The sequence below is a fragment of the Branchiostoma belcheri genome, unplaced genomic scaffold (genome assembly GCF_001625305.1).
Source record: "Branchiostoma belcheri isolate BF01 breed outbred unplaced genomic scaffold, Haploidv18h27 scaffold36, whole genome shotgun sequence".
NCBI lineage: Eukaryota > Metazoa > Chordata > Leptocardii > Amphioxiformes > Branchiostomatidae > Branchiostoma > Branchiostoma belcheri.
Window position 1 is genome coordinate 1,225,463 of NW_017803976.1, and position 14,956 is coordinate 1,240,418.

A 14,956-nucleotide genomic window follows, 5' to 3' on the forward strand; every position below is an offset into this window, starting at 1 on the left:
AAATTATGTTGACCTTCACTATTTATATATATTCGATATACTGTATTCTATGGGGTAATATCATAAAGAATAGAGCTTTAACATGGTTTGCTCATCAGAACAATGTTAACTGAAAGTTGAACAGTGTGAGACATTGACTAGAATGTTTTAAATCTGTGGAGCTACAGCAGACTTAAGTTGGTAATGTCAATGTCTTGTGCGTCTCAGAAAGTAATCCAATCAATCTAAGAGATGACCAGAGCAACTTTAACGATGCTTGAGTCGTCTGGGAAAATCAGGATGAAGAAAGGAGACAAACACCCACATCTGTGATGGCCCAGCCAGATTCTATCGGGTTAAAATGACATCACGTTCGCTTTGTGCAAATTTGGAGGTGGGAAACCACCTATGCAGCCAAATTAGAAGCATGTTTGTCGGGCAAGCCGAGGTATATACTGCCACTTCAGTTGTAAACGTAACACAGGTTTTCAAGTCGTTATGGATCGGAACACTGCATGAATGCTGTCTGATCATGTCTGGCAATAGAAAGAAAGAAGTTTCCAGCCAGTCTGACTTGAATCAGTATCGTTGACAACGGCCCACAGTGTATTATTGCTAAAAACTAAACAGCAGATGGGAGATTTGATACACTTCAAGCTTGTGAATTAAACGTGACCAGCATGCCTAAAATATGAATAGTTGTACCGAGTCAATGATCTATCAACTGAACCTGGATTACTGTCTGAGCCACCAGGATATATTGGAAGTCCTTGTTTGGATTTTGTAATCCAAACCCCGCGAAGATTCTAAGGAAAAGGAAACATTTTGCAGCTCTTGCGGGTCACAATTTTATTGACCAGTACATACCTGCACGTCTGCCATCTTAGTAACAGTTGGGTCTGTGGGTAGAAACAAAAGGCATCGCCTGGAGAGGATCAATGTCAGTACCAGACAGCTTTGTGGTCGTATCTATAATAAAGAATCATTCTTGGTGATAGATTGATCATACAACAGTTCTAGACATATGAAAGGAAAAAATGGCTGTATGACATTTCAGGGCTTGAAATACCACCTGCATATACAGGTTAGTGCAGGTAAAATTGGAGCTGTGCAGGTATTTCTGATGTCTACCTGTACCTAACCTGCACTGGTCCATGTACTGGGTATATGCAGGTTAGTGCAGGTAAAATTGGAGCTGTGCAGGTATTTCTGATGTCTACCTGCACCGGTTCAAGTAGTAGGTTTGTATAAAAATTTAGATACACTTTCTTTAGCTCTATATATTGACTGTGCCCACCTATGTAGCATGTAGCTTTTAGTGTGGTCCATGCTAGCTTTTGAGTGGTGCAGGTAAAATTCATCTGGTGCAGGTAATTTTCAATGTTACCTGCACCAGTGCAGGTATGCAGATCAAAGTGTTTTGAGTCCTGCGTCGTAATAACCACTTGTTCTTAAAAATGTGAAAAAACCGACAGGAATCTCTTGAAGTAGTTATAGGTTGCGAGACGGTCAACTCAAAGGTTGCGAGACGGTCTAAAATTAAACATTTTGAAAACGCTCTAAAGCTTGGACATTTCTGTAGACACTGTATCTTAGTTTTAAAAGTAGGCTAAGATTGAAAAGAAAAGTGAAATGGAATAAATAATTGAAATTATCCCACGCACATACATGTAGACTTTGCTGCTAATGAATTGTGGACAGAAATTAACTTTAGGCCATGTTGATTTGATTATATGGATGACATCCTCTGGGAACCCCAAAATTGATGTGCGCGTGGGAATAAAAAAAAAGTTTTGCAAAAAAAAAAGTTGTTTTCATTATGAAATCTACGTGGTCATGAGGGTTGAACAAATGGGACAGAATATGGTTTGGCGAATAATCTAGTCTTCAAGTTCATTTCTTTACTATTTCGTCTTTTTTCGTTTCTACGACATTGGTATGTTTTTTTTTGTAACTTACGGTATATTTTTGCTCATTTTGCAACTGTTTTGTACGATTTACAGTATGGTTTAAAACTTTTTTTTTTGAAACGGCCGAAAATTCATGCGCGCGCGGATGTCATCCATATAATCAAATCAACATGGCCTTATGGAAACCTGGGGGAGTTTGATACCTTGCTGTACTTTCTTCCTCTCATCCCCAAGGGTTTTGTTTAAGGAGTGAGCTCACAGGGCAGACATCCCACTCCTAAGAAATAATCGGACCATATTTATACGTGAAGCGTGGTGTTTTTACGACTGGTGCATACCTTTGCGCAGAACTTCCCCGGGTGAGAGTTTTCGTACCGCTCCCCGCTGATGTCAAAACATTACGAACGGCGCAGTGTATACACCAGCTGGATCCAACTTTCATTAAACCAATTTCCTCGGTAAGAACCTGGATTTTCCAACGTTTACGGCAGCTTTGGGCTAAAACGTAAAATGCCCCCCTCCCCACTGGGCAGGAGATTTATGGGGAGAAGCAGAGGGACCTCAGGGTGGGTTCCCATCTTTGGGATGAAGAAAGATGGAGGATTGAAAGAGCCAGGGGTCATGAGTTTGATCCCCAACACTACCCCCAGCTGTAAGGCTGGAGCGCTCATTTAGGTTTCCCAGCAGTAACTGTGTCAGTTGTAATATGGAGAGAGACGATAATATTACACATGCACGTAGTCGGTAAAATTTACAAAATTTGTTACCAGCTTAGAAATGTCTGAATGAAATGATAGAGCTAGGGTTTGAGCAAACCATCTGTAAAGACAGTTCCCCCTTCCTTCCCAAGATGTACATGTATTAGTTGATTGGCCCTTTCCAAATGTAAAGAATAGGGTCCAGTGTTCGAAATACCTGTCTGCAGTCTGCAATCTGCAGATAGATTTTCAAGATTGCAGAAGAAAAATTTTTACAATCTGCAATTTTGCAGAAGGAAAAATAGGCTCCTGATTCAATACTTTTCAATTTAGCAAACTCACTCTCAGGTCCCATCAAGGACAGACAACACTTGAGCTCCTGTTCTGAAACAACAGGAGCTTCTTCACTAATTTGCATCATCCTTGTCTTGACTTGTCTACCTTTTGTTTGCTTTTTGACTTCCAAAAATTTGTCTTCACTAATTTGCATATCAATCAATAGTTCTTACTTATAAACCTGCAGTTCTCCTTCAGTCTCTTAGTGTCACTGAGGTAGCACCAAAATTATATACAGCTACTTGAGTAACTGTTTTTTGTGTGTCTTTTATTAGTATGTTTTTGCAGAAACTATATCTAAATTGCAGAACAAAATTTTGACTCTTCTGCAATATTGCAGAGCACTGAAAAAAAGTATTTCGACCACTGGGGTCCTTTAATCCAAGCTTTCATCAAAAAGGTGTCTGAATTCAGATCATTATGTTTCATTTGTGAGAAACGCTGCACCAGGGAAGAGAAGTTCAGTACATCAGGACACAGTAGAGCAGATGTTTGTACTAGAAGCGATGGCAGAAATGCGGCATAATCAGGGGGACTAGACGATGATAATCCAGGCTGCCCGTGCAGGAATGCCGTGGAAACGAACGGCTGAGCAGCGGTCCCATTGTCCACATTCCGGCATGGATAGGTGGACAGACCTCTACTTTACATGGTTTGCTCTGCAGCTTTACTTACCATGACAAGGACCCCTTTTGCCCTGTACAGGAGTGCCACCTTGTGACTGACAAGAGTACTGCAGCGTATTTGGTGTATGATATGTAGAGTTGACTGAACCTTTCAGGGAAGCAGACCTGTAACCTGGTGTTCTGTCGTTGATAGGCACCGTCCTTAGCAGCGACAACTTCATCACTAGCGGGGTGTTCGGGATCGCGGAGCTGCAGCGAATCACCAAGAGTAAGTCCCGTCTCTCTCTACCTTGTCTTGAAGCCTGTCCTCCTTATTTCAGACCCAGCGCGGTGGATTCCTCCTGCGTCGGGTATTTTAACCAGAACGGGATTGGCCAGGGAGGGTCACTGCCATTCAAACGGCGTCGATCCCAGCCGAGCGAAAACTGCCTACAGCCATCCCTGGGAACCGAACTCCCAGCATCAGCGAGGCAAATTTGTGGGAGGTCGGTCTTTCTTTAGTTGGATTGATAAAAAATGGATGTACCATTTCGTGGGATGACTGACTGAATCTACTTCCTTTGGGAGAAAGCTAGTCATCAGGCTCAAAATTTGGGTATATTTGTGTATCACATGACAGCTACTATTTGTGAAGGGGGGGATTTCGAAAGTAGTTTACTTCGTCCTAAATAACATAACTTAGCTATGTAGGAAGCTACAGTAGGAAATTTTGTAGCTCTTCTCCTGTAAAGTACAGTTCATTCCATAAAGCACAGTTGTGTTGCAGGATAAGATGTAGCAAATTTGGAAGTTGTTAGGTTAAGAAGTATGCTTTGTTACATTTTATTGGAAGCTTAAGAGCAGGAGAGCAGGATATATGTCAGTTCTTGTCGTGCTAACTATAAATGTATTTTGTCTCCTGCAGCACCCATTGTGCAGGGTGGTGGCGTGGGGAACTTGACAATCGGAGATCTGGAGAGTCCGACCTACTACAGCATGCCTCCCGAGCAGCCCATGTCCGCAGGTATGGCCATTCGTCGCAGCCTTCAGACTCGCCCCCCGCAGCATCAAGCCGTACCCAAACGAAACGCTGGCTCTCTCTCGTCCGTGGACGACGACGCTGATAGCATTGGAGAGGCGGACGGGGACGTCAGCTTCTACGGTCGGTCGCCGGCTTCGCTCGGCAGTCAGTCCTCTAGCTGGCAGAGCGATATTGAACCAGGTGCAACTCAGTTGATGCTCCTCAGTTGCTTCAGCAGAAAGAAGTCAGGTTCTGTCACAGTAGCACGTGATGTGGAACGCTACGGACTGGGCGGGTCCAGGATATTGCACACAAATTAGCTTGAGTTGAAGAAGACAACTTTTCACCAAACATGGACTAATTTATCAGCTCTGAAGTAGCTGGCCAAGGAAAAATGCCAGTTCAGAATCTGTCTTGTGCATTCCTAACAGATTTGACAGGGAAGTACCCAAATAGTTGAGGACGTTCTTGTGATGTTTACAATCACATGAGAAGACATTGATCATACATTATGTGCTACTGTGTACAGCAACTTGGTTCCAAGGAGTCGTGTCAACAACTGCCCATGCAACTGTAGGCCTGATTTATTTCAAGTTAACTGTAATACTCCTGTTCAAAAGATATTTGTGTACACTTTGCACATTTTAAAGAAAGATATAAAGAAGAAACAATTGAAACAGAATGCTTTAGAAGATATAAATCTGGCCTATTCAGTGTCACATGAACAGTCTGAGGTTCTTAAGTCTGTGTCTCTCCTGAAGGAAGAGAACATGTCCTTTGTCCATGTAAAGGTAGGTGACTTCTGTTGTCATTGATGTACAAGTAGGACTAGCAAGCAGACGGTTGGATGGTCGACCTACCAGAGAAGGGAGTGTTTTTCCCTTTCATTTCAGCACAGCAGCAACTGCATTCTGTAGAAGCCGGCAGCTTTTCCAACTCCCTTGCTTAGATGCTTGCTTGCCTGCTTGCTTTTTGTCTTAAAAACAGGCGATTGTTCTCTGTGTATGAACTCATGGTTTTGAGTTTGACACTGTAAGAATGTTGTAAGTAATAGTCTTAGTTGTTAACATATAGAAGAAAATGTGTTTTACTTGGTGTTTGGGTAGAAGGTTTTACTGGCATACATGTAGCTCAAGAAACACTATGACGGATATAACAGTAACTTATATCACATTTTGACACTCATACACTGTACATTTGATAGCACAAACCAACCTACTGTGTGGTGAAAGAAGGGATAATACATAAAATGTGCTAAAGACCTAAGTAAGGATGTTATTTACACTGTATGTAAATTGTAAACATGCATAGAGAGAAAGGGGCTAGAGTTTAAAGAGAAAGTGGACATATAGGGTGATGGGGGTGATAAGGTTTCAGTGTGGCACATTTCACAAGTGCTTTGTAAATACATTTAACCACATTTTTGGTAGAATTGTTCTGTCTACTCATGAGTACATGTAGTTGTAACATTTGTGTCTCTTGTCTATTATTTGTCTTTTCAATTTTATTACTATAGTATTACTATAGATCATGTGTATAGGAAGATAATGTAGTAGATATATTTTTGTGTTTGAGTTCAGTTGTTGTATATAACTTTAAATGTTCTCATGTTTTGAGTTTGAATTTGATATTTCCTAACTGCAGCCAAAATTAAGACAAGCACCAGTACTTACATATTTGTGTTCACTGTCTAATATTTCTTTATACAATAGAAAACTAACAGCATGTACAAAATTTCTACATAATCTGTTTTTGTTGAGACAAGAATGCACTTTGTGGTCAAAACTGACAATTGATAAGAATTTCTCTTCAAAAATTATCTGTAAAAGAGATTAAAGATTTCATCAATCGTTTAGTTTGGAATGCTGCAGAATCAAATTTTGGAATAACTCCATTTCTGTTCAATGTACTAAAATGGAATTCAGACAAGCCTATCATTTTATCCACGTACATTTGTGTTGTTTTCTGACGATTTCTTTTGTTGAGGACATTTGTTTTAAAAGTGGGCAGACATGAGAGCATTAGAAGCTGTAGTCAGGAGAAGTAAGGCCGTGTTTATGTGGCTAAGGCTTTGCTGCTGCATGACGTTGCTGACGAAGCTTCTTGCCATCCACAGGTACCAGCCCTGCCCTGCCCTCCCCGAACGTCATCCACTCCAAGCCAAAGCCGTCCGACAAGCCCGGCAACTTCGGCTCTCCTGCTAGCACAGGTGGGGCTCCCACGACAACCGCAACCACGCCCGCCGCCATGCATGCTCTCCCGCATCGCGTTCTTTTGACTGGGCCCGGAGGTACAGTGGTGTGAGACCTTGAATGGAGTGACCTTTGAACTTGAATGACCACAAAGTGCCTTCCTAAAAACAGCCTCTCTGTTAAGCTGATTCTTTAAATTTTTTTTTATATATGATTTTCGACTTTTTATTTGCGTATTTCTCCTGTCTAAAAGAAGCTATTTTCACATAATTGGGACCAAAATACACGCTATTCTAGAAGTGGTGGCGGAACTTCTCTTGACTTCTGGGCCCAGAAGTTGAACTGCCAAATCAAGATCTTTTACTCAGCTCCTTCTAGAAGGCTATCATGTTGTAATATTTTTTAAAGAGTTGAATATTCCAAGCAAATCAAACAAAAATAGTCACCTTTTCTTTCCTAATAAGAATGGAATGGTCAAGATGTTAGCTAGTGGTTAGAAATCCCATTTGCAAAGGACTCAGGTAGCTAGTAGCTAGACGGAAGTGCAAAAACATCTCAGATCATGAAAATTCATCATAAATACACAAATCCCCACACTACTCAAACGGAAAAGAAAACTATGATGAGACTTGCTCAGTTATGGGATGTGTGATACAAGTATCTTTTGACCTTGCTTGGTCCAGATAGTAGGTATATTTAAAAGCTTACCTATCACTCAGACTACCATAAAATCTAGCTATGTGGCTTGAATTTGACAATAGTACATCTTTTGCTAGTGCCTCAACTTATACACACTAATACCGGTATGTCCTAAAAATTCACTCATACGTGTACTCTTCCACCCAACATCCAGTTGGGTCAATCATGACAATATCCACAGCTACATAGGGGGTAAAATGCTGAAATCACCTGACACTGGTCAAAACCTACATGTACAGTAACTTATACACATGTTTGATGGCTGAATTTTAGCCCTGAATGTTTCGCAGTACAGACAGTTCAGTTTCCCATTGCAATACCAGTATATCAGTAGAGTGATAAGTGGCTAACTTGTTTTTGCAACCGATTCATAAACTATTAGCTATGGTGATTGCTAGTATATAAATGGGTCACAATGGCTGTACGGTATGGTACAGCATCGTCCTTGATCACCAATAGTACTACATGATTGCAATGACTCACAAGATAATCATTTAAAAACAGCTTATACTTAAACCCTAAGTCTACCTTTGTCCTTAAAATGGTTTGGTTGAGAAGATTAGGGTAGACTTAGGGTTAAAAGTTAAAGCCGTTTTCGAATGATTATCTTGTGAGTGAAACATTGCAGTCATGCTATGCCATTCGGTATAGTGGTGGCCAACAGCCGATTCTTACCCACTGTCATACGATCACCATCGCTGATGGTGTATGAATCGGTTGGTTTTTGAGACCCTGCTGCTTGCTTGCTTAACTGCTTTCCCATGATTTTTCCAATCTGTGACGGTCGTCCCCATACGGTTGGTTTGTTGTAAGAAATAGTGATTCTGTTCTTCTGATTCTGACTGAGCATGACTTCTTAAGGTGTTAATATGCTAGTACGTGTGAATGTGTTGCGTGTAAAATTTTGAGAGGAAAAAAAGTCAGATTTTTGGGATCTTGTGAAACTTTGAGATTGGCTAAAGAAAGACGTAGTTCAAGTTGCATGCAGTTTCCAAAACACTCCAACCTTACAATGTGGTAGAAACTAAAGGTAGAAAATATTTTGTTGTATGCTTGTATTGTTTGATCATCTATTGTTTGATCTGCATTTTTTTATGAGGAAAGTTAGCTCGGGTGCCATCCTTCGTAGTTTCCACCGGCTCCCTAATGTTGCTGGCTACCACGTGGTATGGCACCCAGACTAGAGGTTTTATGAGTGGAGAGATATTTAGAATGTGTTTAAAAAGAAGCCTTTTCTCCAGCGTGTCATTTCAATTAAAGTTGTAAGTTCCATCCTGTACCCCCCTCCCCCCCTCCCCAGGTGCTGTGTACCCTACAGCTCTAGCCTTCAGCACAGCGGGGTCGTTCCAGCAGCCAGGGGGGTACTACCAGCACCCCCTCCGCTTCCACCACAACCCGGAGAGCAACACACTGGCAGACTTCGTCCAAGTCGTCTGCAACCAAGAGGCTCAGAACCAAGAGGTACACACTGATGAGTCCCAACTTTCTTTGAGAGTCTATGAACACATGAACCAAATAGACAAAGAGTTTACAAGTAGATATTGGGCCAAAAAGGACAGTCGAAGGACACATGGCAAGCAGTAAATGTGTATTAATTTATCAAAAAGCTTGCATCCTTTTGACCACACCAATATTTTCTTAGATCTCACATGCTTTAAGGTGGAAAGGGAGAAAATCTTGCAAATGACTATATTTTACTCTAAACTGAGTGCTCCAAGCACAAACCTGGTTCTTAGGCTTTTCCAGTTGAGCATTTTTTTTTAGTCTGATGCATTCAATTTGTGTGGCCTTGTTGTTGATTTTCTGAGAAATGTGTGCTATACGAGTCCCTCATGAATTGACTGAATGGTTGCTTGCCCCCCTCCCTCCCCTTCTCCACAGTCGTATGCACACGGGACTCGGGAGACTTGGGTAAAGCTGGAACGTTCCGTCCCACAGGTCTGCAAGAACGAGAACAAGTTCAACCCCTCCAAGTGCAGCCCCGGACCCTTCATTCCTGCGACCATGCTGCCTCCACCCCCGCCACCACCCATGGCGCGACCCGTTGCCCTGGTGACGTCAGGGGCCGGATCCACGACAAGTGCCACGCCTTCTCCCACCACCTCCACCACCACGTCAAGTGAGTCAAAGTTCCCCTTCTTTCTTCTTACATTTTGAGGCAGCTGCCTTCAACTAGATGAAGCTTCTGCTGCCTTTTTGTGGCTAATACGAAATGGGGTTCGCCAGGCCTCCATCCAGGAAAGTCGTTTAAAATGCCTTTCCCAAGGGCACAAGATCGTTGACATGACAGGGTTCGAACCCGGGACCTTTTGGTTCTGAGCCAAACGCTCTACCCTTACGCCACATGACCCCACAAGTGATGGTAAAGATAGTCACATAACATTTTTGTGTCTAGGACATGGTCCTGTACCCGTGTCATAATCTTCATGAAATGTGTTCCAGGTGCAGCCAGCGCACCCGGTTCCACCTGCCCCACCACCCCACCTGGCAACCGTGCCATCATGACCAGTCCCTTCGCTGCACTGGGCCGGCCGGAGACAGGCTTCATCCACCCCCAGGCACAGCACCAGGTGAGCACACACCTGTTCACAGCTGTCTGGTCATGTGTACAGGTGTCATGGTCATGTGTATAAGGCCATGTTGATTTGATTATATGGATGACATCCTCCGGGAACCCCAAAACTGATGCGCGCGTGCGAATAAAAAAAAAGTTTTGCAAAAAAAAAAAAGTCGTTTTCATTATGAAATGTACGTGGTTTTGAAGGTTGCACGAATGGCACAGAATATGGTTTGGCGAATAATCTACTCTTCAAATTCATTTCTTTACAATTTCTTCTTTTTCGTTTGATTTTGGCATTCTACGACATTGGTATAGTTTTTATTTATTTTATTTATATGTATATATATTGCTCATTTTGCAACTGTTTTGTACGATTTACAGTATGGTTGAAAACTTTTTTTTGGGAAACGGACGAAAATTCATGCGCGTGCGGATGTCATCCATATAATCAAATCAACATGGCCTAAGTGTAATGACAGATACATAACCTGTGATGTTGAGTGCTTTGTCAGAAATTTATTTCCTCCTGGCTACCTGTAGCTATACCTGCAGTCATGTTGTGTGAAGTTAATCAGGCATCTCAAGATTGATCCTTCACACTTCAATCCCTTCAAGCTAGTGCTGTGTACCTAAACCCACATTTAGGTGCAGGTCCGGATTCAAGTCCAGAGGTTTAGGTTCAGTTCCGGATTCGTAAGTCCGGACCTAAACCCATGGAATTTACAAAATTGCATGTTGGCAACCTTGCAATGTTGTTTGGCAAAACTTTGGCCACATAACATGGAGGCCGACACTTTACAATGCCCGATGGCAATGTTTTTGTCATTTTGCAGCAAAGATTTTGCAATCTATGGGAGGTTTTAGGTGGTTTGGAAAGAAAAGGGGTATGTGAAATGGTCTTTTATGGTAATAAGTCCGGACTCGGTTCTTGACTTTTAGGTTTTTTTGGACTTGAACCTAAACATTATTACAAGTCCGGATCCAAGTCCAGTGAACCGGTACGCAGCCCTACTTCAAGCTGAAAATTTAGTTGAGAAACACCTGTGAAACCTTGACCTCTTCCTCTAAGGTGCATTTTGAGGCTGAGAGACAATCTTAAAATTGCTGTTCACACATTGCTGCATTAATTCTGCCTTTATTCACTGCTTTCATTGCAATCTTGCCCCTACTCTCCGGCTCTTCTATTCTGTCATCCTACCCCCCTTGTTCATCAGTATCCTGCTGTTCCATCAGTTGCTGACATACCCCAACATCAGCCCCGTCAGTATGACTGCCCTCAGCCCCAGTGTGCTGGCCTCGCCCATGACCACACCCCGGACCACGCCCAGATCCACGCCCATCCCTCGCTGGACAGCCCCGTTGATCTCACTGGAGGAGAATGCAGACTACAACATGATGGCCGGTGAGACAGACATTCAAAATCTTAAGAATGGATAACTCGTTTAAAGTTAAAACTTTCATTCCAAAACAGCCAAACACAGTCAAGTACAGACAACTTGTCAGTTAGGCCACACCAAGTAAAGTTTATGGATGACGTCCGCGCGCGCATTGATTTTGGCCTGTTCCTAGAAAAAAAAACAAGAAATTCCGCTTCCTGTAACTATGACCAAAGAGTCACGACAGTGCCGCAAATCGCCAGATTGACGTGAAACCCGTAACGCCGAAAGCCTGTGCCTGGTTAAAAAATGAAAACAAAAATGAAAAAACAAACAAAATGGCACTGAAAAAAATCCTGTCAATAGTTCCAAAACAGTGCCGTTTTGGGAACTATTAACAGACAGGACGGTCCTGTCAGCAGTGCAATATTTCTTATCTAGGCATCTTGTTTTTTAGGGCCCTTCTTGTTTTTTTTTCGCCCTCTCGCATTAGATTTAGGGTCTCCAAAGGACGTCATCCATAAAATTTACTTGGTGTGGCCTTACCTAGTTTAGCTTGGTGAAAAAAAATTCAGATGGATAACTCTGCTTGCTTAAAGTTAAACCTTTGTTCCAACACAAATAATTGTTTTCACCAAGAGTTTTCGACTAGTCACTCTGGTCTTCAATAGGCTGACCCATTGAGACTCGTTACGTGGCTTCTCTGAAGTGTGGGAATGACTTTATTACTATAAAGCATGATCCCAACATTAAACTGCAGGATCATGAAATACATGTGCTTTATAGTATTTTCTGTGTAGTGACAGACCATTTCTATAATCAGTGTTACCTGTGTGTTACAGGGATGGTACAACCTATGAACCCTGAGGAAGGCATGCTAAATGAAGGTGAGTTTTGCTGTTATTTCTTCAGTCATAGCCATGGCAGAACAGTTGGCCATTGAATTTACTGATATGCAAATGGCTTAAATTTGCCTTCATCTTCGAACACAATATATACCATACAACATCAGAGCTTTACAAGTAGGACTGATAGTGGATGATGGAAAGGAGCCATGTACAAAATGTACCTCGCTAGGTTTGCCCAAACGTGGGTACCATTAAAACAGATGCATGCAGATCATATACATTTGCACTGCCTTCCCTACCTTTTCCCTTCCCAATTCCAAGAACTGACTTGGGATTCAAATCCAGTAAGACAATAGTAATTGTAACAGTGTAATATAGAACTTTCAGCATCTATGACTTGCCAAGACTCACCAAGAAAACACTGTCCTTGGTGCTGAATGACTTTCCATAAGAAATGCTTTACTGTAAAGTAAAGTTCCCTGTGCTGGTAAGTTGTAGTTATTGGCAAACTCGCCAATAACTACAAAATCATATCCAGTTGCTTGAGTAACTGTTTTTTGGCGTATCGTATTACCTGGATGTCTAACCTTCATCGACGTTTATTGGCAAACTGTTAGCCCTATTTAAATACAAACAGTTAGCCCTATCTTGTATTTAGATGTAATTATAGCCCAGTATTGCTGTAACTCTTATTAGACAAGGTTGTTGAGGACTGTACTTACACCACATCTGTGTTCTTACAGTCCCCGTCCACTCTTCTTCGTTGCAGAGCGCTTCTTCCCAATGATGCCCTCCGAGCCCATGGATACAACCACCAACAGCAGCACACAGACCAGCCCCACCAAGGAGGCTGCCGCATGACCCTCTGTGTCCCGCTGCCGAAGGAAAGTAGTTCCTTGGGGCTGTCGTGGCCGGATTGTGACAGCACAGCTTTGTACAAAATAGGGGACAATGAAGGTTTTCTGAGTAACCAATATGATACGCTGGTAAGCCCTACCAAGCAGTGTCTGCAGAGGAGCTGGACCTTTTCTTTGAAAACAGCAACAACAAAAACAAAGAACGTTCCTTACTGATCCTGAAACCTCTTTTAATACCAACTGTGCATGTTTTCCAAAAGTGCTGAAGAAAATATTTGTAGCTGTTTTAAGGATTTATACCTTTAGATAAGGAAAAATGATAATAAGCTCATCTTGTGGTCTGCCCAACGGCAAGGTGTTAGTAAGACATACACTTAGATTACTTCTGCTTTGGACATAGAACGTAGAACTTAAAGAAGTAGGGAAAGTACTTTGAGATTTTGGGAATGGAGTTGTGCCAACCCAAAGTCATAACTAAGACTGCTCCTACCATGTAGATGCCTTTAACACAAGCGAACACAGCAGAATACTAATACATGATAATCAGTATCAAAATAGGTCTAGCTATATTATGATAAGGTGTCAGTTGCCGACATGGGTTGGACGAAGTTGGGCAAATTTTAGAAGTTAAAGAAATGGATTTTATAGCAGGCCAGATGATAAGCTTGATTAAGTACTAAGAAGTTGATTCATGATGAAGTTGATTCATTATATGACTATAAAATAAGATTATACACACAGCTGCAGAGAAAGGGCATGCTTGCCAACATATAGAATGAACAAATATTAACTCTTAACATTTATGTTTTCTTGGGATTGAATCAGATGTACAAATGTAGCTCTTGAGAGTCTCAAGATCAAAAAGGCAGGAGGTTTTGTAGTCTCCACCAGTTTAAATCTTTGATAAGGTCTCTGGTTGGAGCATGTTTTTCAGTGGTTAGAATTTTCACAATATTGAAGAATAGCTTGATGGATTTTAGGACTCAAGAAGTCATTTTCATTTTCTTCTGCAGAATTTTCTTGATATAGGAAAAGAGATATTGGAATAGTTTTACCTGGAGAGTTTTAGTGTTTAGCACGGACGTTCAAACCAAGTTTGAATACTGTACATTCTTGGGGTAGAGATTCAGCAGGAACAATTGTAAAAATGAAAGAGTTTTGTTGTTGCGGATCACAGAAAGTTTTTGCCAACCAGAGACGTATTTGGTCAATGTCAAGGTGCCACTGCCACTGTTGTAATCCTCCAAAATGTTCTGCCTTCTGTCGAAAATTCTGATTGGTTAGAATGAGATGAACTCTGTACAAAAAACAGTGCATTCAAGAAAGAACCCAGAATGTGTTAACAACTGGCAGTTGGAAAAGTTGTGAATAACGAATAACCACACGGTTCAGTTACTTCTTTGAGTTGGCATCTCACGTTTTACAGAAGTGAGAAGTGAGGAAAGCTTGCCAGTTCAAATGATCCTAGCCTCTTCTGCAGACACCGCTTTGAGGGCCTGTTTTCCGCTTCTATAAGACACAGCAACCTATAAGTAGCACCCTACAGAACTTAAAGACAGCCACGTCAGCTTCTTTCTCCACTGTTACGATTATTGCCAGTTAGTTAAGAATTTGAGATGTAACGTGGCTGAAATCTATTTTTCTGTGACTTATATAAGATGACTACTAAGCAAAAAGACGGAGCTGAGTGGGGGACAAACTTGTATGTTGACGTTGTTGGGTGTTGCACTTTCTATCCCTAGAAGGGAGTTAATCAGCACAAGGGAGAGTATTTATGAAGAGAAGAGAAGCCAAACGAAATTGCAGCAATAACTCTAAAGTGTGAACTATCAATATGTGTAGTGTGAATATCTTCTGGGCCTGTTGGCCATGTAT

General features: G+C 41.7%; 1 protein-coding gene across 9 annotated transcripts in view; it reads left to right on the plus strand.

Annotated features, from left to right (window-relative positions):
* LOC109476066 (nuclear factor 1 A-type-like) overlaps window positions 1-14,378 on the plus strand; it is a 58,212-nt gene extending 43,834 nt beyond the window's left edge. Inside the window, exons 4-12 of one of the 9 annotated variants that reach the window (XM_019776910.1) lie at window positions 3,870-4,034; window positions 4,454-4,750; window positions 6,666-6,839; window positions 8,741-8,901; window positions 9,379-9,559; window positions 9,883-10,010; window positions 11,234-11,402; window positions 12,219-12,263; window positions 12,994-14,378. In XM_019776910.1, the coding sequence (XP_019632469.1) occupies window positions 3,870-4,034; window positions 4,454-4,750; window positions 6,666-6,839; window positions 8,741-8,901; window positions 9,379-9,559; window positions 9,883-10,010; window positions 11,234-11,402; window positions 12,219-12,263; window positions 12,994-13,085 (1,412 nt within the window). In that variant the 3' untranslated portion in view covers window positions 13,086-14,378. Of the gene's footprint in view, window positions 1-3,742; window positions 3,818-3,869; window positions 4,035-4,453; window positions 4,751-6,665; window positions 6,840-8,740; window positions 8,902-9,321; window positions 9,560-9,882; window positions 10,011-11,233; window positions 11,403-12,218; window positions 12,264-12,967 lie in introns of all 9 variants that reach the window. The other 8 variants (XM_019776908.1, XM_019776907.1, XM_019776911.1 and 5 more) reach the window with 8 other exon arrangements.
* Window positions 14,379-14,956: the final 578 nt, after the last annotated feature.